The sequence below is a fragment of the Haemaphysalis longicornis genome, unplaced genomic scaffold, assembly GCF_048455015.1.
Source record: "Haemaphysalis longicornis isolate Haplotype H1 unplaced genomic scaffold, Haemaphysalis longicornis Haplotype H1 scaffold_6, whole genome shotgun sequence".
NCBI classification, from domain to species: domain Eukaryota; kingdom Metazoa; phylum Arthropoda; class Arachnida; order Ixodida; family Ixodidae; genus Haemaphysalis; species Haemaphysalis longicornis.
The window spans coordinates 70,114,997-70,140,122 of record NW_027526407.1 but is presented as its reverse complement, the minus strand read 5'-3'; the positions used below and the strand labels follow the sequence as shown (position 1 = coordinate 70,140,122).

The 25,126-nt window shown below is 48.9% G+C and overlaps 1 protein-coding gene across 5 annotated transcripts in view; it reads left to right on the top strand.

Annotated features, from left to right (window-relative positions):
* Window positions 1-25,126, top strand: part of LOC144142904 (ras-related and estrogen-regulated growth inhibitor-like) — a 52,884-nt gene that overhangs the window by 17,247 nt on the left and 10,511 nt on the right. For 4 of the 5 annotated variants that reach the window (XM_077674736.1, XM_077674738.1, XM_077674739.1 and 1 more), the window contains exon 2: window positions 24,202-24,258. The exons of the other annotated variant lie outside the window; for it this stretch is intronic. In XM_077674736.1, coding sequence (XP_077530862.1) covers window positions 24,202-24,258 — 57 coding nt within the window. The remainder of the gene's footprint in view (window positions 1-24,201; window positions 24,259-25,126) is intronic. 5 annotated transcript variants of the gene reach the window in all.

Here is a 25,126-nt window from a genome sequence, read left to right as displayed (position 1 = left end):
TTTCCTATAGTCGATACTTTAGCGTCATCGGTGTTCGTGTCAAGGTCAAGAATGCCGTCAAGAATGCCAAACACGGATGTTATTTCTTGTGCCAAAACATCAGCGTGAGCTGAATTTGTGATTCCGAAGGCGGCGAGAACTTCACCAATGGCAGATTTTACCAGGCCGCTGTCGTCATCTTGATGCAGCAGCGGCAAAGGGTCGGCTTGAGAGAAAGCGATCATTCCTTGCTTTGTATTAGTGGGGTCGGCCGCTATTGTGAGATCCACGAAAACTGCCAAGTCAAGGTCGCGCAGTAGCTGGCCGGCTAGAGACCATACGTCATCCCGGCGGCCGTCATCGTAGCTTCCTATGGGCCATTTTCCAATTACCCACCTCTGGAAAATGGCTTTTGCCTCGTCGAGTGACTTCGAGTTAGCTCGGGGGCGGTCTTGACACGCAGAAAACAGGTCCGATGCGGGTTTTACGCCGGTCCCGTTGCCAATGTTTTGCACGAACGTCACGAGGTGATCTTGCAATTTATCTCGCAGGATGGAATCCGTACTCGTCGCGTCGGAAACATGCGGTCCCTTTTGACCTACGGCGTAGGCCCAGCGATCGCATACGTGGCGGTAGAAGTCATCGCACGGCCGCTGCAGCCCCGCCGTCAGGCTCCTCAAATAGTCCCCTTCGCGAAGACATCGCACGGTGTGACAAAGATAATGGGGCGACGCCGTGACGTTTTTTTCGGGCCAGGTCCACTTAGAGGAGGATGTGGATGTGGATGTGCTGGATGTGGATGTGTATGTGTTCTCTGTGCTGGTAGTACCATGAAGTACCGTGCTTGTGATGAAGACAATGAGGATCCAGATCAGACTAAGCAGTCCGATAAGGAATATAATACCCGTTTCTGGGAATAAGTTGGTAGTGGAAAGCGTCACTTTTTGCATTTCTTGGTCCAGGTCCTTATAGTAAGTGGATACTGCAGGTGTGTAAGCGTCTGCACCTTCCGCTTCGTGACGAGCGTCTGTACCTCCTGCTTTGTGACGATGCGGCTCTTCCGTTTGCTTCTCCTCCTGTTTAACGGTTAGCGTTGGCTCGATGCTCTCTTCCGGCATCCCCGCTTGTGGTTCCGCAGAGGCTAAGATGGACCTGCTCTCACGTTTGCTGCTGCTCGCTGCCGTCTCAAAGGGGTGCGTGGTTGCATCTGAAGTGCCTTTGATATCTCCCTTTTCCGATTCCAGCTGCTCCTCGACATCATGGAAAGTTTCTAAAGTCCCTGCAGACGCGAGGGATGCCTTGCTAGACCTGCTTCCGCTCTTACGAGAGAGGCTGGAAAACTCGCTTTCGTCGAGTCCCTCTTTCTGAGCGCCTTCTGCAAGCTTGTCTGCGGTGCTATCGGTATGCGACACTCGCTTGCCTCCCCTCGCGGCTTCCGAAGGCGATGCCCAGGCGAAATGCTCGCCTTTTTCAGCACTCGGCGGCGACGCTGGAGAAGCCCACGCAAACTGCTTCAAGGGCGCGTGCTCTTGGTCCGAATACTCGTCAGCGTCTTCGAATTCGCTGTAGTCTTCATCCTTTCCTTCACTTTTACGCCTTTCTCTTGTCGATGACCTGCGCCGGCGAGACGAAGTTGACGAACGGGACGAAGAGGATCTGTGTCGCGTGAGCTCGCACTGGGACTGCTCCCATCGCCATCTTCCAGTTCCGAGAGGCGCCTGTTTCTCCTCGAACTGCTCGCGGCTTTTTCGTCGCCTTCCACTCCTTTGGGATGTGGATCCCTGAACAGATTTCCGCCGCTCCAACTTGGCCCCGTCGTCTGTATATACCGAGGCTGCTTCAGACAGGGTGGTCTCTCTACCCGACAAAGCATCATCAGCCTCCGTGTAATCGTAATATTCGCCCGCATATTCATCCTGAGTGAACTGACTCGTGAGCATGGCGTAGTCTTCGTATCGCTCACCGGGGTACATCTGTTCCTCGATTAGCATGCGTGGCCTGGGACGCCTCGGGATGTAGCCATATTGCATCCACATTCTCTCTTCCAGACGATCCATTCTCTCTTGCATGCGAACCCTCTCTTCGAAGTCAAGGCGCTGTCTCTCATCCATGCGCAAGCGTTCCTCGAACTCGCTACGTGGCATGCTAGCGTAGGGCAAGCAGTCACCGGGGCAGTCGGAGCAACCGCACACGGCGCACACGTACGCAGGTGACATTGCACTATACGGGGGTGCTGCGTACGCGCTGTAACGTGGCCAACCAGCTCGGTCGTACTGCCAAATGCCGTAACCAGGCGTCTCTTGCACGTACTGTCCACCACTAGCATATGCCATGCTTTGTAGGTTTTGAGGCGGTGGATACGCTTGGCCCCAGTAGAAGTAATCAAACGGTGGTGGGTTTAGCTCACGACCCGATTTCCACTGTCGGCTGCAGGCAAGTCTTGGTGCGTGAACGGGCTGAGCATCGATTGCAGTTTGTTGTGTGTACGGTCGTATGGAGCGCGTCGTCCGCAGCACTGGACCTCCGTAGGTCGCGTCGTAGTGAGGGTGGCCTGGGGCGAGATACTCTTCAGTCACTTCTTCCTGATATTCGGGAAACGGGGTATTTTGGATGTCGAAGGCATCTCCTGGGGGCTTAGCATCCGGAGACACGCATTTTCTCGCACACCGACACGGCGCCCGAGACCTTCGCCCAGGAGACATTTCGTACTGCTCGCACTTGCAAAATGGGCGCCCTTTGTGGCGGGACGTGCTTCTTTTTTGGCGCCTCGTGTGCCTTTTCCGTCTCCTGTGGTCAAACGAACGAAATGGCGCCGGTGACTCTTCGCCATTGCTGTCCTCTTCCGACGATGATTCGGTATCGCTGTCAGAGCTGGATTCTTCGTCTTCATAGTCTTCGAAATGCGAGGATTTTCTGCGGCCGGCGGGGCTGCTATACCTCTGGAGGGGAAGGCTCTGCCTGCGTTTCCACTTCTGAAGGATCCGTCGGGTCAAATCTCGTGACCGCCGCGGGTTGTACATCCAGCCTCCCCACGAGGAGCCGTAGTCGGGGGGCGTTTCGTCCCATGGGTAGTCGGCGTAGTCGAACTGCTCATTCGGGTAGCGAGTCCATCGGAGAGGTGCACCCCGGATGTCCGGAATTCTGTCCTGTGGCACCCCTGCGGGGCTGGTGGCTTGCGACTTTGTAGTTTTCCCTGCCATGGGCTCCGGTTTCCCTTGCCCTTTTGGGACATTGGCGTCGGTAGCGTGGCTGGTTGGAATCGACTCGAGCTCAGTTGGCGGCTCCGCAGCCGGCAATACAGGTTTTGGGGGAGGAGGCTTCAATATTTTCTTAGGTATTGCGCCCTTGGCCACTTCGGTTGGCAAAGTGGCCTCAGCGGGCTTGACTGTCATCTCGAAGGGCCTGACTTTTGGCTCTACAGGCTTGACTGTCGCCTCGGCAAGCTTGACTGTCGCCTCGGCAGGCTTGACTGTCGCCTCGGCAGGCTTGACTGTCGCTTCGGCAGGCTTGACTTTCGTCTCGGATACTTCAGGTTTGCTAGGTTCAATCTCCTTCTTGTCCTCTGAAGGGACTCCCGGAGGAGCCAGTTGTGGCTGAAACGGTGGGTAACGATGCTCCGAAAACGTGAGATGTTCATTTTCCGATTGCCTGCGATCCTGTACCACGGGAAGCATGTAAGGCGGTGGCATTGGTGGCCGCTGTTGCTGCTGCAAGAGATGCTGCAAGTATTGTCCCTGCTCCGGGTACATGGGGTGTGGTTCGTAAATGTCCGTGGGAATGGCGCCGTGCGCCGATACCGGGAGTGGCGTTCCTTCGGATAATTCGTCCTAAGTGGCATTGCTGAACCGTCTGAAACGGCCACGCCTGCGCGGACCAAACCGCTTCCTTACGAAATGGCTGTGTCGACGGCTGTTGTCGGGCCTCTCGCCCGACCATCTGCCTCGAAGGGTTTGGGTGATGTAGGCCATCAGGCCCTCGCCTCCGGAACTTCTCCTCCTCTGCCCGCCCCCGCGATAACGCTGGTGACTTGGCATGGCGTTTGGTGGGCCGTTGAATGCTTTCCTCTTTGTCCTCGACCTTGTTCTGCGCGGCGGCGCGTGGTTTTGATGATGATGATGACGATGGTGATGGTGTACTTTGGAGAGATGGAATATTCCGTTATGATAGTGAGCATTTCCCGAACGCCCGCATCCCACATTTTCCTCTGCGCCAGCCAGGTACCCTGCGCTTGTGTGGCGCCTGTTCCAGTTTGCCCCATCAGTTTGCGCCCTGTTTTAAGTGCGAATGCACTTCTTAAAGCCTGAATCGTCCGCCGCCGTAGTCCGCATAGCAACAGCTGCGGGTGCGCGCGCTCCTCGTCTTCCTTGGCAACGGGGGGAGATGGGCGCGCGCTGCCTGGCCGCTGACATGGCACATACCCACGTGGGCATTGGCCAGGAATCGGGCGTGAGAAGGGCTAATGCACCCGCTTAAAGGAGTACTGACACGAAATTTCAAAGCTCAGATCCGCTCTAGCAATCAAGTACAACGACAACACAAATAGGTGTCTGTGAATAAATGCATCTTTCTTTCTTTGTAGTTGTGTGTGTGTGTGTGTGATCTCTCTTTCGCGAACATTACCGAACCGCGCAAATTCAACTCGTGCATTCGCACTCTCACATTCTTCCCCTCGGGGAAATGCGGGGAATTTTTTGTCTGCGAATTCGGTGGAACGAACATTCGCACTTGCGAAGTTCGCAATGCTTGGAAATTCCGTCTACATGGCCAGCGAACATCACAATCTTCGCATTTGAGAGGCACATGTTTGCAGACCGAAATAAGTGTTCCGTGAGCAAAGCTTGTTGCGATTTAAAAAGTTTTTCTTTTCGCTTTCTGGGCACGCTGTTTTAGACTGTTTTGCAATAAATATGAGTTTATCTGCGGTTTCATACAAGAATCGCCAATTATTTATGGGTAAGTCTCGTGCCCCGCGCGGGGTACGAGATCTAGCCCCCTCGCGGTGGCTCCTGCCCCGCAGAAGTGACGTACGTCAAACTAAACTAGTCACGTGACTTCCTGTGGCGTCACTATTTTTTTTTTTTGCACAATCGAGGTTGTTGTTTGACAGCGTGTGCGCGCAATGTGGGATTCCGGCCGTGGCTCCAACCGCAAGCCTGCGCAACGTTACGTCCTTATCGCCTTGCACAGCGGCTGACTCGCGGCGCTTTTTTCTTGTTGGGAGGATTGTTTGCAATAATTTATTGAGTATTTTTCGTGAACTTGCTGCTGCTAGTCTTGGTAAGCCTAACGCATCCTATTTTGGCAAGCTGCTTCGCCCCGCTTTTTTCCGTGCTCCTTTTTTTGCCGTTAAATATGTTGCTAGCTTCATATTGTCTTGCAGTTCGCGTGCCATCGGCTTTATGCTCCTGCATTCGTTCTCTACTTGAGAGAGAGAGAGAGAAGGCTCTTTATTAGAAAAGAACGCTGAGATGTTTGCCGGAATTGCGACACCGACATGCTACTCGGCGGGGGAAGGGGGAGGGGGAAAGAAAAGGGCCCATAGAATACAGGGCAGAAGAAAGAGGAAGAAAGAAAGGAAATAAAAGAAGACAGAAAAATAACAAGAAAAGCACACTCAGTTTGTGAGTAGTAAGATTACAAAGTCTGTCTTCAAAACTCTAAATCACTGCAGTGACGCCAATCTCGTCCAGATAGTCGAACAACGCCTCCAGTACTTTGCGTTGAGCTGGTGGAGATGGCCATGGACCAAGAAGTACTTTCAAGGTCATTGGTCCTGGGCTGAGGCGCTCTAGTTTCTGCGCAAGACTACATCTTGCGTGTATGTATGCAGAGCATTCCAGCAGCAAATGCTTCACGGTTTCTGGTGACCCGCAGTTGTCACAGTAAGGGTTTGTGGTGACACCAAGTCGAAAAAGGTATGCCTTCGTAAGCGCTGCGTTGAGACGAAGTCGGTGATATAATGTCTCTAATCGGCGCGGAAGTACCTCTGGCAGCCTCATCCTGAGCTCAGGGTCTATGTAGCGTAGGAAGGCATGGTGGTGATCTGGAAGGGATCAGAGGCGGTTCCGTGCCATTAAAACAAGCGCCTTCGCCATAGTTCTGGCATCACGCTTAGTGAAAAAAATCTTCCTCACATTGCGCATTTCCAGGCCCCTGCGAGCAGCTTCGTCCGCCTTCTCATTTCCTAAAACACCACAGTGACCGGGAAGCCACTGAAACGTTATGCGGTGTCCAGCGTCGTTGGCAAGGTGGTGCAGGTATGTGACGTTGCGAGAGGCATGTTCATGTAGGGTGAAGCAGTCGCTGCGTCGCAGGTTTTGGAGAGCCGCCTTCGAGTCTGTGAAAACAGTCCATTGCTTTGGCTGCTGGCGTAAAATGTAGCGTATAGCTTCCTTGATGGCGTGAAGCTCGGCGGTCATCGATGATGTCGCACGCTCGAGGCGATAGGAGAACGTCTGGCCAGTAGAGGGAATAAATATTCCGGAGGAACTGCGCTCAGGTGTGCAGGAGCCATCTGTGAAGATGTGGTTTGTGTCCGAGTACAGCCAGCTGATATGCCGAAGTGTTAATTGTAAGAGTACGCTTTGAGGCATGCTCTTTTTGGAGCCGATTCCGGGGATGCTGCATCTGATATGTAGGGGCGAGAGGGTCCAGGGTGGAAAATTAGACGGCATTGCTTTTGGTGCCTGGGAGGGAACAAAAAGATTTAATGTCCTGAGTGTTTGCCCGAAACTCGAATTATCATCTTCAACCATGCGTGTTAGTATACGGCTCTTGGCGTGCAGCCGATGTCGCAGATGTATTCGCACAGTCTCCTGGAGTCGAATCACTTCCAGAGGCAGGCAGCCAGATTCAGCAATCGTACCTAGGCACGACGACCCTTTCGGGAGGCCGAGGCAGATGCGGAGGCAGTTGTTTCTGGCCGCATCTAGCTGCTTTCTGCTTGTGGGCAGTGACTGTCGCTCTATGGTACTGCTTTGCAAAGCCTATGTCGACGGTCTATTGCGTTACAGCCTCCCTGTCCTCCAGAAGGTTCTCTACTTGTTCCGATCGCTACTTGCATTCCAAGCCTTGTATTTTGATTCTGGCGTGAAACGTGTTACGTGCGGATCAGTTTTCCAGCGCTTTGCGCCGTGGCTAACGAGGTAGCTTACTTTGATGACGTGATAACGCGAGCAACGCAGTATCAGCGGCGTCAGTGTGCACGAATGAAGTATCGTCAGGTAGCGCAGGGCATCGTCGAACGCAATCCGTCCTCGCATGTAGCCTGTTCTGCAATTTTTCTCGCGGGGCACTGCAAGAAAAGTTACTACCCCGCGAAACGATCCGTGCACGCTGCATGCAGGGAGCGCAGCTCCACTTTCGTGGGTGGCCTGGTGAATTGGAGAGCCCAGCAGCCGCCCGTCCATGGGCAGCATAGGTACTCAGCTATCGCTGAAACCAGCCGCTCACTGGCTGGCTTCCTGTGCAAGGAGGCTCAAGCTCCAAATGTGCAAGTTCGGGAGAAGTCAAGCCGATAAGATCGCCGTTTGTGCCAAGCTTGACACTTGTGTTAAATAGTGCTTTCAAGTTTGGTGTGCTCAAGGTAAACAAGTGGCTCTTATTGTTCATCTATGTTTTTCGAATTTGTTGCTTCGAATAATACTATTGTGCTTTCATGATATGCAAAACTTCAAATGAGCTGCGAATTCTAAGCAATCTGTAGGCAGCCATTATTGAATGCACTGGAAACAACGTTTTGTCTACCTTGAAATTTTCTACATAGGGTATGTGGAACTGCCAGCTAGCAAGTTTAATGAAAGGTTGTTATCTGCTCAGTTATAGTAAAGAGGTAGCAAGGGATAGATAGGATAACCCTCCCTCCTCACCAGCTGATCGTCTGGCAGCGTCTCATAACTTCGTTCCCAATTACCGCATGGATTTTATTTCCCTAACCTTTGCCCCACTGCCTTCTTCAACCCGGTTAGTCAACAAACTTCATCCTGCATCTGTTCTGATTATGTATTGTGGTACGCTAGTTTTTTGTTTACTCGTGTTTGGCTTGGAAGTCAACATAACCAACAACAATACTTTTCATGCCCACTCAGTTGGATGGCCAGTAATGGTGAGAGCTTCTCTCAAAGGCTTACAGAGGATTCACGAATTCTGATTGATTGTGACATCAATGTACCCATCCGGAGCCCCCTTGTGGAATTCAACTTGACGTTAATACTTGTGTTCACAGCTGGTAATTGTCTGCTCTGTGTTTGGGGGAGGGGGGTGAACAGTAAAAGTTTCTAATTGCAAGGAGATATTTCATGTTCTTTTGCTTTTTAACTCTGTGCTGTGTAAAAAACTGTTTCGGCTAATTGCTTAAGAGACTATGCTTAGTCGTAAGGGCCATAATGCAGTGTCCCATATTTTGTTTGCAACGATGCATGCCCAGCAGAGCCCAACTGCTAGAAAGCACATTCTCTGGTGGTGGTAATTAGCTTGAAAAAAAACAGGGCACTGAAACTATTTTTTAAGCTAACAAGCCTAAAAAACGGGTTATGGAGCACATCTACGAGGGAATCGTTCTTGTACAGCTTGACATTATCCTCTCCCGAGAGTACTTCATACCTTGTGCAGGAACTGGAGCCGAGGTCACCTATGTGGACGTGAATGTCTTTATTGGTGTTTGTGAATATTGCAGTACAGCTGAAAGCTGTATGTATCCTGGAAGGCTTCAACAATAAAATGACTCCAGTGAACGTACTTCTTCTTTGGTGTCAATGGGCAGCATGTGAGCATTGATAAGTGCTTCGCTGTTGACATTTTTGTTAGACAAAAACAGGCTTGATCAGGCACTGTAGCAAGTCTTCATGAAAAAACACAGGAAAGAAAAACATGTACACTGTTCATCACAGCACCTTTCCTTGTACTTCAGTACTGTTATTGTCGCTGTATTTTCCCCCAAAATATAAACCAATTCTCCCAGATTCACACCTTCAGACAGAAAGCAAACGTGGTGTTTGTCAATGACAAGTGATTCTACCAAAATTCCGTGGCTGTGAAAAAAGTCAGAGAGTAGCTCTACTTTCTCTGCACAGTCTGTGGTGTGAAGTTCCTTTTCCAAACAAAATGCAAGGGTTTCTTGGCACAATACACAGAAAAAATGCCAAATAAGCAAGTGATGCCTTCTAGCATCAGTCCTGCAGGAAAGCCAAACAACCAAGTGATCTTTTTGCTTGAGTGCAAAGCTCTGCAGAGAAGCCAAGAAAGATTCCTTTTTTGTTGACACCAAAGCTCTGCTGGAAAGCCAAAACGTGTGGCTTCTTTCACTGCGGATTTGCTGTAAGACGGGCATGTGAATATATTGCAGTAAGGCATTTGTTGTGTACATGTCCTTCATACATAGATAAATAAATATGAACCAGGCTGGCTGTGTAAGAAAAACGTCAAGTGAGGTAACAACCAAATGTTTTATGTAAAATGTTAGAATACTGTTTGTTTATAAATAGCAAAAAATGTTTTAATATGGTGTTGACAGTAGTTAAGTGACCTGTTGGAAATCATAAGCTAAAACTAAACAGAAGCAATGTTTCATACAGCTGCAATCGTGTGAAATAGCAAAATAATGGTTTGGGCCCTAAATTCAGCAGGCATGTTCCAGCTGGGAATGTGTTTGTAGAGCACAACAATAATAAAGACATGGGGAAAAAAGGGTAAGCTGAGTTGAGTTACCCCCAAAGTATTGGTAGACAGTTAGAATGCTTACAAAAATTTATAAATAGTTTGGATACCCTGAAACAATAGGGGAAACTTCACTTGCCCAGGTTTTAAGTTTATTAGTACTGAGCTTAATGTACCCCACACAACACCATTGAAGAATGTTACGCCTGCATGGACACAGCAGCGTTTTAGGTATAACACAGTTTTATTTGAGCAGAGGTAAATAAGAGAATATTCCATAATCAATCCATTTATACGTAAATCAGAAAAAGTAGGGTTTTTGAAGTGAAGCTCGTAAGCATGCTTAGTGAAAGGGACGAATGGCGAGTTGATGTTGTTACTAATCACAAATTTCAACTCAACCACCTTGCCGGAAACAAACCCCTTCCATGGAGGGAGTGCGTGTAATCGCAAGATTTTTTAAAGAAAAGTTTGTGAATGCACTGTACACGTAGGCCAGAAGGTATTTCGACACCCCAGCCGAGGACTCGGAGTCATCAGCGCTCTTTTCTGCTGTTAAAATCAAGAGACTCACTGCATTGGCTTATAAGTTATTGCATGGCATTGTGTGGGTGGGCTTCTGGTTTCCACCTATGAAGCCTGTTGGTTGTGTTAGTGTCCAGTCCTGCTGTCAAACTTCTTTTGAGTCTTGCACTGCCCTGGAGTGTACCACCGTGGATTCCTTGGAATTTATGTTGGCCATAAAAAATCCTAGTAAATCGTTACAAGCCCCTGAAGCTGGCTGGCAAGTGGGCATTTGTTTAGCGACCACTGTTTAGGGGCACAGTAGGCAGGCTCTTTCAGAGGCTACGAAGAAAAAATACAAGGTTCGTTCATTAAAAAGACCTCTTTGCCCAAAAAACAAATGACATCAATTTTATTGTAAACTTCAAACAAATAAGATAGTACAGAAAATGTGTAGAGCAGTGGAAGTTCGATACACACTTTCCAGCTATTTCTCTATGACATCACAGAATCTTGTTTGTGCGATTGACAGCCACCAACCTAACCCACCGCAAAAAAGCATAACTGGGCAATTTCAGTGGGGCCTCCATTCCGTTTGATCGTATCACTTGAGTGCTAACGTACAGTTAACACACAGATAACTGCATTTACAGTGCACGTCCATATGACGTCACTCGTGCCCATATTACATCAATGCAGTTTGAAATTGGGATGTTTTTCACCATTTCTTTTGGTTAAACTCGCACCATTACAGCCTTGACCTTTGCCTATCAATTACATTTGCAGTGTGCTCGCTGCTCATACCCATGGACACAAACCATCCGCTGAGGATTTCACGTTCCAGGCACATCTTCAGATTCTCTTTGACGTTGACTATTGAGCCTGCGTAGAACCCATGGGTTTTCATATGCTGGAGACATGATGGTCGGCCAAGTGTATACCCTTCCTGTTACCGTCTGTACAGCTTCTTTTCTGACCCTATCGGCTGGGTGTCCTGAATTAAGTCCCTTTGCATGAGGGGAATCGGTACAATCTGGCCAACATAGCCACATATACAGAGACGTGAAGGTTATGCCAATGCAGCAGCTATGGCATGAAGCGCCTAGCTAGTGTACCTTTTGGAGGACCCAGTTCCTAATTTGTCGTAGCATCATGTGTGTGCCAATGTGAGGAGCTGAATGCATGATGGAAACTACCCAGCCACAATCTGGGCCACGGGATACGAGACTGCCAATGTTCTCACTCTTTCACATCCTTTGTATCGCAGATGTATTTCTGCCACATTTTACTGTAGTGAAATGGCTCACCACTACAGCTGCAATAACTTCTTCTGAAAAATCTTTTCAAGCGCTGAATACCATGCATTTATGATGCAAGAAGCTCATGATAACCAGACTTTTCCGCGCACAAAACGTATTTCGGGTAAACAATTTTAAGCCACAATTCCATTCACTCGAAAATATATACAAAAAACGCGACAAACTGCCGATTTTCGGATCTTTTTTGCTAATCTCCTTAAATGGGAAACTACTGTGCTTGGTTGTACGCGGTACACGTGTGGGAACACCAATGATTACTTTTTCTAGCTATCCGCGGTTTGCACTTGTAATGCGCACATGCGACCAGTAAAATATCAGTGGCCGCGTCTAGCCTACGTCCTGAGCACTGTAAGTTCCGCGCTGCTGTCATTTTGAATACACACCGCGATTTCAGGCCACCCATTTAAGCATTCTGAACTTGCCGTTGTGCAAACTGTTGATAGCAGATGCCGCCGCGCGGACATGCCGCAGCAGGCTCACATAATCACGCTCGGACGGTGTCTTTTCTTGCGTGGGACGTGGGTTGTTCGAACGGGGCCACTCGGCTGCGCGATGTCGTAGATGTAACGCAGGTACCATCGGCATACAGCAGGCGGTCACAGGTCAGCATTACTCGAGAGCGGATTTCGCTACCGTGTGGAAAGGCTGGCTTGGTCCCCGCATACGGCAACGTTCTCGCACATTCTGATAGTGCTTCTAACTCTATCAACTCTGCTTCATCTACGTTGTCGGCCCAAGAAATTCAGGGATTCAGGGCTTTCGGCACTTTCGGATACGCCATACCGCCAGCAGCGGCAGCATCGGCGGCTTCCGCAAGAACGAACAAAAAATTATTTTATAAAACTTCCAGCAAATGAGTGGCTTCTTAATTTTGTATTAAAATGTAAAAAAACGTGCTTTTTGTATTCTACTACGCAAAATAATAATAAATGCCGTTAATATGACGTCACTATGACGTATTTATGACGTCACGCGGGGCAGGAGCCGTTGCGAGGGGGCTAAATCTCGTGCACCGCGCGGGGTTCCAGACGCTGCCATTATTTATCATTATACGCACACATAGCCGAGAAGACAAACACAGCAAGCAACCGTGGTGCTACATATCGGTACGCTATGTACCGGTATGGTCCCTAGAAATATGTGCTAGTCTGCCGCCCGCCGGCCGCGAAGGGGGCTCCTCCGTGATGCATGCAGCGGCGGCGCTGCAGTCAATCGGAGCGCGGTGGCCGGCCGGCGCGATGGGCAGCGGCGGACGGCGCTCTGCCGTGCCGCTGCTGCCTTCGTAGTTCTACCCTATTTCTGGGCGGGTTCAGCCCATTTCAACTGCCCCTTTTCGAACCCTATCCGTTTCTGTCGACAAACCAGACTAGCCAAATAAGTTGGTTCTTACCAGTACGAAGAGTTTTAACCGGAACGTTAAGTGACAGGAGTACGTTTTCGCGTATTATGAAGGATCGAGCCTTGTAAAAACCGCGGAATAGTGTCGCTACGCTAGCCCCCGAGTATGTGTCGAACCGATTTCGACACATATTCGGGGGCTTCGGGAACACTGCCGGCACGGCATCGTTTTCCAGCTTGGAAACATCATGCGGGACTTCAGCTACATTACAAAGCAAACAACCGTTCTTTGTGAATACCCCGCCGTTGTTAACTGATGGATTAGTCAGCGCGTGAAAATGTGTGTGGTACGTGTTGGCGCTCCGCTTTTTTTGTATGGCTCTTTGGAACCGTCCGTCTTTGCAGGTTCGAGCTGCAATAAAGCAGCTCGAACCGGTGGCTTCTGACCTTTCGCATCGTTGATCTGGAGGCCCTTAAAGGAGCCATGAAGAGAAAATACAACTTCGTGTAATTTGAAAGAACTGGGATTCAGTATCTCACTCAGCTCCATTACAGTCCCAAAAGATGTTTTTAACGAAAAAAAAAGCAAGAAATATTTAAAAACTTTCAAATTTTGCGCCACAGTGACGTGTTATGAGCAAGAATGACGTCATACGGGCCAACAATAAAACATAATTTTCAGGGCGTTAACTACACGTTAGCATTCAAGTGATGCGGTGAAATGAAACTAGAGGCACCATTACAGACGTCCAGTCATGTGTCGTCGTGACAGGTCAGTTAGCCGGCCGCCAATCGCACAAACAAGGTTCCGTGACGTCATAGAAAAGTTACGGGAAATTGGCTAGGGGGTCGCGACTGCTTCACACGTTTTCTTTCATATCTCCGTTATTTGTTCGAAGGTTGCGATGATATTGGTATCATTGTTATCGGGACGAAGCAGTCTTTCTAATAAACCCAACTTGTATTTTGTCTTCATGGCTCCTTTAAGCGCACGTCTTCGCGGCCCCCTCAGTTACGTCCAATCAACTGGGAATCTGTTAAATGTAAATGCCGAATAATAATAATAATAATGAAAAACAAGACGTGTGCACATGCATACGAAGTTTTATCACCTTCAGTCATCAGATACAGTGATTTCTCCATAACTCGAACTCGGATATCTCGAAATATCGGTTAAGTCGAAACCTTTTTTTGCCGTGCATATACCTGCCATAGGCGACATTTTCCACCCTTTGTCTCGAAACGTTTTTTCGGTGATCACGGATATCTCGAAATGTTGACAAAGAGGACGCAATGCAACATCCGCTGCAGGCAGCTGATAAGCTCTCGGTTAAAGCTTAGCTCCCATTACGCGCCGAACACCGTCGCGAACGGCAAATTTGCGCGGGGTACGCACTGTGCGCGGCCGATGTCCCGTTAGTGGAGTGCTGTCCGACGCCTACATCGTTGATATAGCTGGGGAAGACGTTTCTGACCATGTGGACGACGACGTGTCTCAAGAAGTGTCAAAAACGGCAGGAACAAGAAAAACATATGCTTTGCCTGCTGCACAGCAAGATAGAATATAGCGTTGGCGGCCAACAGTTGATGCGGCATTGAGAAGCTGGAGAACACTTTTTTGGGACCAGATGCGAACGCGAAACAGGCGAGCATCACGCAGTTCTTTTTCCGCAATACCTAAAAAAATTGTTTTTTTTTTCTGCAAATTATTTTGCCTGTATTCCGGAAGCTTCCCTGTGCATTGGAGCGTTTGTTACCACCACTAGCTCTTATTCCCGTGATCTGGCCATACATTTTTGGCATTTCGCTTTAACCCAACACTCCGCTTATACCTTGAAATTTTCAAAAATTTGGGTACTATCAAACCTCTTTTGCGTGCCTGTAATTTTCGTGAATACCACGATTTGAAACATTCGCCAGCATTGGGTACGTGAAACTGATTTTTAGTAACACCAGGCTGCAAATCAGTAAATGCGCCTGCATTCCTCATTGCACGGGCTCATTTTGATCACCCACACACTCGGAGTGAATTGCGAGACGCCCGCGGGGAAAGCAAAACGGGAGAATATTTGTGTTATGGCCAATTATTATAATCGCGGCTGTTTGAAACCATGGAGTAAAAATATTGAGGTTTATTTGTACTGTCAGGACCATATATACCTTGCTTTATCCCCCCTCCCCCCGCACTCTGCCCAAAGTATTTAGGAAGAAGTTTTTGCTGGCACAACATTTTACTCAAGCTTTCGCTTTTCTTTTTGTCAGCCTACCAGCCGGCTGCGTGCATGTCACCGTCAATGACGTTCGGGAAGGACCCGGTAGTTTCGAAGTGGAACAAACGCACACTCTTAAAAAAAAAAAAAGGTCGGGGCATTCACTAATGGAATACTAACAAGTTACTTGTCCCACTATACACTAGGTACTTAGTAACTGGAGGTAGTAAATGTAGCACTTGTCAGAATTACTAACCGAAGCAGGCAGTAAGCACCACTACCCCCACTAGTAAAGTCCCAGCGATAGCACTCTTCTGAGCTACACGCGTTGACTAACTGGCCATGCACAACCTAGTCATAAGCACGACCTTAATCTAGTGCATACTAAGTTCCTACACTGAGTTAATTTCCTAACCATGCAGTTGTTAGTGGCAGAGCCTACGTACAAAACCGCGGGGTAGTAAGGTTCGTAAGGAGTTAGTAAATACGGCCGTTACTACATTTTTACGACCTTTTTTATTAAGAGTGCAGATTCTGGTGCCGCAGGGAGCTCTTTTTGAACGGGATCTCACTGTCTGAACATTGCGTAAAAGAATCATACACCCCTCTGTCTGACGACGAAGATGGTTGAACGCGAAGCTTTCTTGTGAGCGATTCCTTGTCGTCTGAGCTTTCACTCGCACGCATTTTGGACTTATGATCGCACCAGATTTGACATCGACCCTTGGCCGTTTGATTTCACGCGAAGAAAGCTTCGTGTTCAACCATCGTTGCGGAGCGGAGGGGTGGATAGTTTTTCTGACTAATTACACGTGCACGTCCATGCACTCCTCTCCAAACCCAAACTGCTTTGACCATGTCGGAATTGCGCAATGAGATAGACGTCGGCTTCATAACGCGACGGACCCAGCTTCGATTCTGACCACTGGAAGCGTTTTTTTTCCCTCTCACTTGATTTCACGCAGGCAGTGATTTCCCAAACTCACTTGATTTCCCAAACATCACCGTCGTCAGAGACAGTTGGCTTTCCCGCAGTGCTTTTTCTAGGCGACATAGGCCACCAGTGAGACATAGAAAACTTCACTTTAATAATGGTTCTAGCGGTGGTAGCGAAACGGCTACGCTGGTTGCTGCAGTTTCATCCTTCGGTCTCACTCGCGAAATTCAGCGGCCGCAAAGAGGCTCCGTAGCCCATTTCGCGAAAAACTCGGGGCGTGAAACTAAAAGCTCTTATAGTACTATCGTACCTTCAATCGTGAGCTGATGTACCTCGTGCCTTTTCGGTGCCTTAACGCGTTTCAAGAACCAAACTTATGCTGATAGTGCGCCTTTTCGTTGGCTGTGGCGGCGCGCAGCCGGGCGCTGCAAGAGCGATGGCGCTGGGGCTGAGCGACAAGCGATGGGTGCGGGCAACGCGCCGCCGGTGCGCGGGCAGCCACGAACGCCACGAGGGTGGAATAAAACGGGGTCCCAATTTTTGGGTGCACGGCATAGCGTTCGGACGTGTCTCAGCTCATCTCTCTGTCGTGTTCACGACAACTTGGCGCTCTTTTCCGCACACAAAAGTGTTGAGGGGATGCTAGCACGTACACTGTACCGGGCGGTGACGCTTTTTAAAGACGATAGTCTTTCTTAGGCTTCTTAAACCCATAAATTTTGGTCTGTCTGTATGTCTGTCTGTCCGTCTGTCTGTCTGTGACTCGATTCAGCCACCCGGCCAAAGTAAAACTCACATTTCGCAATAGTCTATATACCCACAGCCAAATGTAAACGTCTAAGCCCGGTTTGTAGGTTCATACTTCAACTTTATTGAACAAGAACCAGACATTGCGCAAATATAAGACAGGAAATTAGTACACAACGGATATTTACAGGGATCCTTTATTATAAAATTCATGGATGCTTGGTTTTTCGATAGCAAATGATATTCTACATCTACTGCAGAAAACCGCCGCCTCCTGGCGGCATATAAAATTTCACGCGGCGACAGCAACAAAAGGTTCTCCGAGATGGGTTTCATGTTCTGCTTGGAACGGCCGTGGAGCACGGCCACGCGGCTCTATAGACCTTGTAGTCGGCCGCCTCCATTCACGCGCGTCTCCGCTGTACTGCAGCGCTGGCATCGAGGAACCCGGCCTGTAGCAGTGGAACGCGGTAAATTCAAATCGCCTTGCGCAAACCTTTAGTGTGTTTACCATGGGATGAGCGCGACGGTACAGGAACAGCATGAGAGGTGAGCGGGAAAGAAAAGGGGGGCATTTTCTTGGCAAATGTCTGCAAAGGCTATCGTCTTTTGACGACATTTGCAACGAAAGGAGCAGATACGCGGCCAATTTTTTGTTTGTTCGCCGGCGTAGACGGCATTTAAAATATCGAGCTTGTCTTGAAAAGACAAAGATTTCAGTTGTCCAGCAGCAGAACTCATCACCGGTGAACCTACACCACAAATAGCAGTTGAGACGCGCGACTACACATCGACAGGCAAGCAAAGCAAGTTACCACACTCTTGAAAAAAAGTTCGGGGCATTCACTAATGGAATACTAACAAGTTACTTGTCCCAGTATACACTAGGTGCTTAGTAAGTGGAGGTCGTAAATTTAGCACTAGTCAGGGTTACTATAGTTGGGAACAAGTTAAGAACGGCAATAGCTCATATACGGTATCACTCCGCCTAAGCGACGGACCCGGATGTCAACGGGCGCGCGCGTTTTTAACGGAGATGCTATGAATGCGTGGTATCGTCTGCCTTTCCTCGCGTAGTTTGTCTGCCGTCACTGCAGTACTTTATACGCATATTAAGTACAGGAAATTCCGCAAAGGGCTCGTGCCATGTTCAAAATATTCCCAGCAACGCACTACTTGCGGCGCGCGGAGTAACATCCGGCTGCGGTGATGAGGCACAGCGGCAACTTCCGTTGCGGCTTAGGGCAACTTCCGTTGCCCTAAGCAGCGCTAGTGTTAAACGAAGAGTGTGTAAACATGGTTATATTAGTCCTTTTTGGTAAGATGACATGTCATCACCCCGCTTCAAAGGGGAAACCAATAGCAATCATCATCGTCATCGTTGCCATTCTTAAGTTGTAACCGAGTATAACTGAAGCAGGCAGTAAGCATCACTACCTCTACTATAGTAAAGTCCTAGCGATAGCACTATTCTGAGCTACGTGCGTTTACTAACTTGCCATCCATAACCTAGTCATACGCACGACCTTAATCTAGTGCAAACTACACTCAGTTAATTTCCTAACCATACAGTTGTTAGTGGAAGAGCCTACGTACAAAACCGCGGGGTAGTACGGTTCTTAATGAGCTAGTAAATGCGGCCGTTACCACCTTTCCACGACTTTTTTTATTAAGGGTGCAAAACTGCACTCCCTCATGAAAGCGCACGGCAGTTTGCGGTACGGGCGAATTCGCTAAATTATTGCATTTCTCCGGCCGACATTTAAAAAAAAGTGCAAAATGAATTGACTCATCATAGTAGCGAATTCGTTACCTCAAGGTTAACCGTCGCAGCGCCTTCGTTACACACAGGTCGGAAACACGTGGGCTTCAAAAGAGTTGGGAGGCTCGAGTCGGGGGGCTCTGCTGGTTCGATTTCCGGTCGCGGCGGCCGAGGCGAAAAGCAAAAAATCTCCCACCTCCCCTCGCGGGAACCCCTGTGTAGATGCGACGCATAGGGGGTTCACGTTGCAGCGTTGGACAGTGGAGGAACGGCGCTGGAACGATGGAGCGGAGCGGCGCAGGCACCGCGTTTTATAGCGCGCATAACGGTGAGGGGACACGCCGGCGCCAGTGCGTCTGCCGCGGCTATGACGCAACACAATCCAGCACAATCCACTTTAATCCAATCCAATCCAAATCCAATCCAAGCCAAGCCAATCCATTCGAATCCAATCCAATGCCCCTCGCTACACGGGAACTGGCGAAGAGAAGAGCTCACGAGAGGTTATGCCACTAACGGTGGGCAGAGTTGTCGAAGGTCGAGCTGGAAGACGCCGGCCGCTCCTCACAATGTGCACGTGCGCTCGAAATTTTTGGTATTTTTTGCAAGCTCCTCACGTGGTGCAAGCGCATGCGCAAGCCTGGACGACTCCGGACGCTCCCCACGAGACGCACTTGCGCGTGCCATCGTCTGGGCTGAGTTTTACGGCAACTCTGTACGGCGAACTAAAGAGCAACTGACGTTTACTATACTCCCTAAACCCGCTATTTTTTTATTTCAATTTGCAAGACAATGATGAATGCTGCACCATGATGAAGGACGGAATAAATATTCAGCCTCAAAGGTTCCAATACAAGCCAGTGTAGGGCAATTGCGTTGCCCATCAGACCATGAAATAGAGTATATTCTATAGGCACTGTACCCTCGCGAGAGAGTGTTCGCTATCGGAGAGGAGAGGGGGTGAGCGGCGGAGAGCGCAGCTCACGCGGCGAGGAGAATGGGGGAGGGGCGGACGCCAACAACAACGCCGACGCCGGATGCAGGGACAAGGCGAGTGAATGAGATGCAGTCGCATCTAAAAACGCCGCTGTGTAGAAATTTCAGCGCTCACTAAAAGCTCCCTCGCCGTAAACAATGAATAGCAGCCGTCCACTACGGCGCGCCTCATACCTCAGGTAACCTGCGGCGCTTTAAACTCCCGCCTTTGAAATTCTGATTTGAATGCTCTGTGTGGTGACCCTAGAGTCTACATTGCCAACAAAGCACTATTTTCCCCCAGGGTAACCATATAGCTGCTTTAAAGTCGCTTGTTTCCCGTCGAGAATCCTTTTAAAGACCTCCGCATTGCCCTGAGTGTTTCGTCACGGATTCTTTCAAGTTTGCGTTGGCCATTGCGCATCCGAAAGAACCGGTGCAAGCCGCCGGTACGCTGGCATGCAGTTCAGCAGGCATGCTTGGGTGGACACACAGAAAAAAAAATGCCGTGTTTGCGGCTGTCGCCGTGCACGAGACAGCTCGAGGTGAAAAAGGAAATTGAATCTTGAGAGTTCAGAGAGCAGGAGACGCAGGCTGAAAACGTTCACTTGTCAAGGATCCACTACAGAGGTTAAGGGTCATCCGGCCCAATTCCGTGCGCAATATTTTCGACTGGCAATAGACAAGGGGGGAACAGAACGATTGTCAGAAAATGCTTTCCCGTCGTCTGTTCTTTTTGGTTTAGTAGTAGAGTGCAGACGCTGATGCTAAACAATTGCATCGTAGCTATACTTCTATTGTGCTTCATGCATCCCAAAAGGCGCGCAAGAAAAAAAAAAAAAACTGCTGTCAGAAGTGGGATTCGAACCCACGAACGCAGCGCCTTGGACCGCTCGGCCATCCTGACAAGACGGGAGACCGCGCTCGCTGGACTGGTGCCAATGTCAACGAGGTGCACGAAGACAAAGCCAAATTGTCGTCAGTGGGTGTAGAGTCACGAAGGATAAAGACAGCCGAGGACGTAGGCGTGGTGGAGACAACATGAGGACTATTCGTAGAATATGAAGAGGCCCTTCCGCTACCGTAGGACATCACTTGCCCCCGCAAACGCACGAAGTCGCGAACGAGCTCCAGGATCCCGTGTTGGGGTGGTTTTTACTCCTTGGAGGAAATAAAGAAACCGGCTTCACGAGATTATGACGACGGTGCTGATAATGATGATGATGATGATTACATTTTCTGGCACGTACCCATTCCCAGGGGAATGGTCGATCCAGTAACGATATCTAGTCATGCGCGTGCTGCCGGTCCGCCATTTTTGGCAGTAGCCCCGCGGGTGAAATAAACAAAAGGGCGCCACATCAGCTTGCTGCCAGGGGGGAGGGAGGGGGCGGTTATGCTCCTTAGGGCTGAACATTTTTATTTCCTCTTTTTCGAAAGTTCGAAGTGAGTTCGTCCGTGCACACAATAAAAGGCTTTCAAAGGAAGGGTAGGGGGGATAGAATAGAAAGGGGCAAAAATGTTTGAGGCTGACCACATGGCTGCCAGTGAGGAAGTAACGAAAATGAAAAAAAAAAGTAAAGGAAAAGGGGCGCTTCGACCACTGCAGGTTAGTCGCATGAACGTGTGCCTGCTACCATGACGTTCATGTGAAAGGCACGGGTGACGGCTGGGTGCGGGAGGGGCTGCAGGGCCGGAATATTTTCTGCACGAGTTCTCCGAAAGCCCGACATTTTTGGGGGCGTGCCTTACTGCCATGTTTAGTTCGCCGTGGCGGCCATTAGGAGGACCGGTACTGGAAAGAAATGTCCATTGGCACGGTTACGGGTAATGACCATTGGAAATTACGATGGTGACAAAAAAATAAAAAACAGAGAAAGGTGTGTGTAGGTATTCGCCCCGAGATCGAGCACAGTCGGCCCCTGGCGGCGGCGGGACGAACCGCTCCTAGTGTGAATGGCGCTCTTGCGTCATCTGCTCGTTCACGTTGTGCGCGGCGCAGGACTCGTGCTGCACATGATAAAACAACCAATATGTGCACATGTTTCGCGGTAAGCAATGACATAGTTACCTCTGCTTACGCATTTCCTGTAGAGACGCAATAATCAGCGGCCGTTGCGGGTTACTGAGCTGGTTTAATTCCACGAAACATCCTCGCCGTGGCCACCGCTTGAGTGTGGAACGTGCTATAAACATTGCTTCGACACATTGCACTTTTCTTACTAAGGAGTGCAGTCGTCTGCCGTTTCGGGAACGTCAAAGGGTGTTTTTTGAAGGTGGCGTGGTGGTTATTTAAAGGATGAAAGTTTAATACCCGAAGCGGTAAGAAGCGAGAAGACCTGTGCATACCCGTGCATTTGCCACGCCCTTGTAAAACTGCGTTGTGTCCTTATAGAAAGAACAAACAAACAAACAAAAACAATTACACTGCACACGAACTGGGCGCTATCACCCATACATTACCGGGGACGTATTTTACACCCGCTAGCGCCTGTGTGATCGAATTCTTCCCGTACCTTTCCGAAAAGAAATACCGTTTTTGGAGAGTCGTTGCTTATACTGCGTTGCTAATTTTTCTTATTATTTTAAATGCGTTTCTGTGGATGCGCAATATTATTTCGGGTGGATTTCTCGGTAAAATTAAGCAGTTGTGAGTTTTCGCCTGTCCTGTGGCATTTCGTGTGTCATTTTTTAAATATCCCATTTTCAAATCCCGACTTGAATTTCCTTGTCCAAAGATGTGCTTCTCAGCGTAACCAAATGCCTAATACGGTCACGTTTTAAAATCTTAAGGTGGACCTAAGTGTAAAGGATTACACTGTCGCGTAATATAATGCATAATAGTAATAATGTGATGCATGTATAGTAATACAATGCATAATATTATGTGTAATAAAATCCCGCAATATAATGCACGTTGTTGCCCACATGTGTGGAGGGTGTGTGCCATGACTCGCTGGGTCTTTTACCCACAATGCTCGCGTTCAATACAAATTTGAAAAAGGCGAGCCACAATTCCTGGACAATCTCGGGCCAAAAGGGCGCTTAATCAGTTGGGAAAATACTGGCGTCTACTTGTTGAAATACTGATTTTTCACCGCTACGGAACATGACGCCTAGCGTATACTTTCAATTGCTAGTAATACTGCAGCTTTTGGCTTTTCGCGTTACATGCGTTTTCTTCTTGCTGCGCTTAGAACGTTGGCAGACCCTCTCCACCTCCCCCGAAAAAAAAAAAAAACGAAATGCACAGAAAACATTTATCCGGGCCTTTTTAAACCAATCCTCAAGAATTAAATGCCAAGACAAAAACGAGGTTCAGTTTACAACACAAAGTAGTTACCGGGAAACCGTTGCTCTGTTTCGTAACGAGAAATAAAAAGAAACGTTTTACTGCATCTGCAACAGGGCAAATTCATTTGCCATCCTTATGGTTCGTAAGCAAACACACGCAAGAATGCAAACACATCTCGCTGTTCTAGGCACTTGTTCGATTTTAAAAGGGACGCAAATGGTCAACAGTGCACCCGTAACGGAAAACTGTGCTCACTGTGAGGTCCCAGAAGCTTGGTTCACACACTGTAAACGAGCTTGTCACTTCGTAAGTCTAGCTAAACATGAAATGTTGATTGTACTGCGTGTGTTAGCAATTTCATTCGCAAGTTCACTTGCGACGAAAGCATTAAATAAGTTATCCGACACCGATTCATCGAACCTGCCTTCAGAGTCGCTAAAATTTCATTTAACTAAAGCTACGCGCAAAAGACCTGTTAGAACGGTTGCATTTATATTTCTGCGCTTGTTAAAATTCAGTTATTTTTTGCGTTCCGAACACACAAAAAATATCGTAAGCTGTTAGAAAAAAACGTCTGGGCAGTTAGGTGGTGTTATACTTCAGGGCATCCCACAAATGCAAGAATGCGTCATGCTACCAGTGAAAGTGATTGAAACTGCTGTAGTAAACTAAATTCAGAGAATTCAGAGATCGGGGCTTCCTGATTTGTTTCTATTTATGTTTTTATTGAAGGCTCAAAGCCATAGTCTGGAAAGATCGAGCTTGCTACGAGCCATGGCGTACAAGTTCATGTCATTATTGCGGCCGTTCTGAGATTCGCGATGGGTCGCCGCTTTTTTGGCGTTCTGATGAAAACTTATTGCCGCTCCCATGCTATACATTGAAAGTTGAGGAACCTAACTACAACATACCACTCTTGTCTGCGCCTGTGGTGCGCACATACGGCGCGAAAAAGGCGCGAAGCGCGCCCACAGTGCGCATTCTCCCGGGCAGCTCAGCGGAGCATCCACACTAGCAGCGCGACGCTGCTGCCCCCTACATGTCGACCTCGCGGCGAATAGTGTAGCGTGACTCCCTTCTCCCTCGCAGGGGTGGATCCAGGTTTTTCCTGAGGGGGGGGGGGGGGGTGAGCTTCTATCAGTGTTGCTGTTGATGATGATGATGATGATAAGGAGGAGGACGAGGAGCGTAGTCACCGAAATTTTGGAAACGCAGAATTAAATACACCAAAATGAAAAAAATCATCAAGTAGACCTTTACTACGACCTGAGGGGTCATCTTCGGGGTTTTGGTTCCGAAAAAAAAGGAATTAAAGGGGGGGGGGGTCAGGACATCCGGACCCCCTCTCTGGATCCGCCAATGCTCCCTCCTGATTTCACCCCTCTTCGTTTGCGTTTGTTTACTGCCCTAGCTCGGCAGCTGGCCGCATGTCAACTCAATTATCTGCTTACACTAATGGTGTTTCTGTTTCATATTTGCAGCTCTGATCGTCCGCCTCCTGACCCGTCGCTTCATTCACGAGTACGACCCGAGCCTGGGTGAGCTGTTCAAGTACATATACTCGTACATTCGCGTGCGATTTGAAGGTAATCGCGCGAGCTTCGACCAACAAAGACGATAACGCCCCGGCGCGGCGTTTGCGGCGCGCCTGGGACCTAGTTTATGCATTCTCCTCTCTCCCGGTCGCTGTTCCATCAAGCAGTCATAACTCCCCCTGATAGTAAGCCAGCTACGACAAGTGGAACGTCGTCGCTGCGTAAGCGATAAAAAAAAACTGTGGTTGATTCCTCTGTCATAGGAATCGGTAAAACACGCAAGTGAAATCTGCAGCGGAATCTGCGGCTGAGCATGATTTTTAAGTCGGCGACTGACTTGTGGGTGTGCTTGACGAGCGACGTCCTGCTGGCTGGTCGCTTCGGCAAAGGTGTGTTGGCGCCATTTCAGTGGCGGATGTGACGTCAGTTAAATCTTGGGGTATCGCGCCATAAAACACTTAATATAAAACCCGAAAACGAGCAACCCTAAGTATAACGCACTTTTTAGTACTAAAGGTAGCTTCCCCGCAAGAAGACCTTGTGTGCAGGGGTGTACGTTTTACAGGCCGCTTGCTTCGTTGTACTGGCGTCACTTCCGTGACGGATATGACGTCAGAGAAATCTCCATGTATCCGCGAATAAAACTGTCTCGTGTTAAACAAGAGGAAAGGGTCATTTGTTTTGCCGCGGGAGTGATGACTGCTTGAATTAACAGCGACCGGGGGAGAGAATATTGCGCAAACTAGGAACCAGGCATAGAGGTGATACTACTGACTTAACCAGGCGCAGTAAAAGAAGCCGCGAGGGGGCTTTGTCGTCGTGGTCGGTCGACGCGCGGCGATTGTTTTCGAATCGCACGCGACTGTACTTC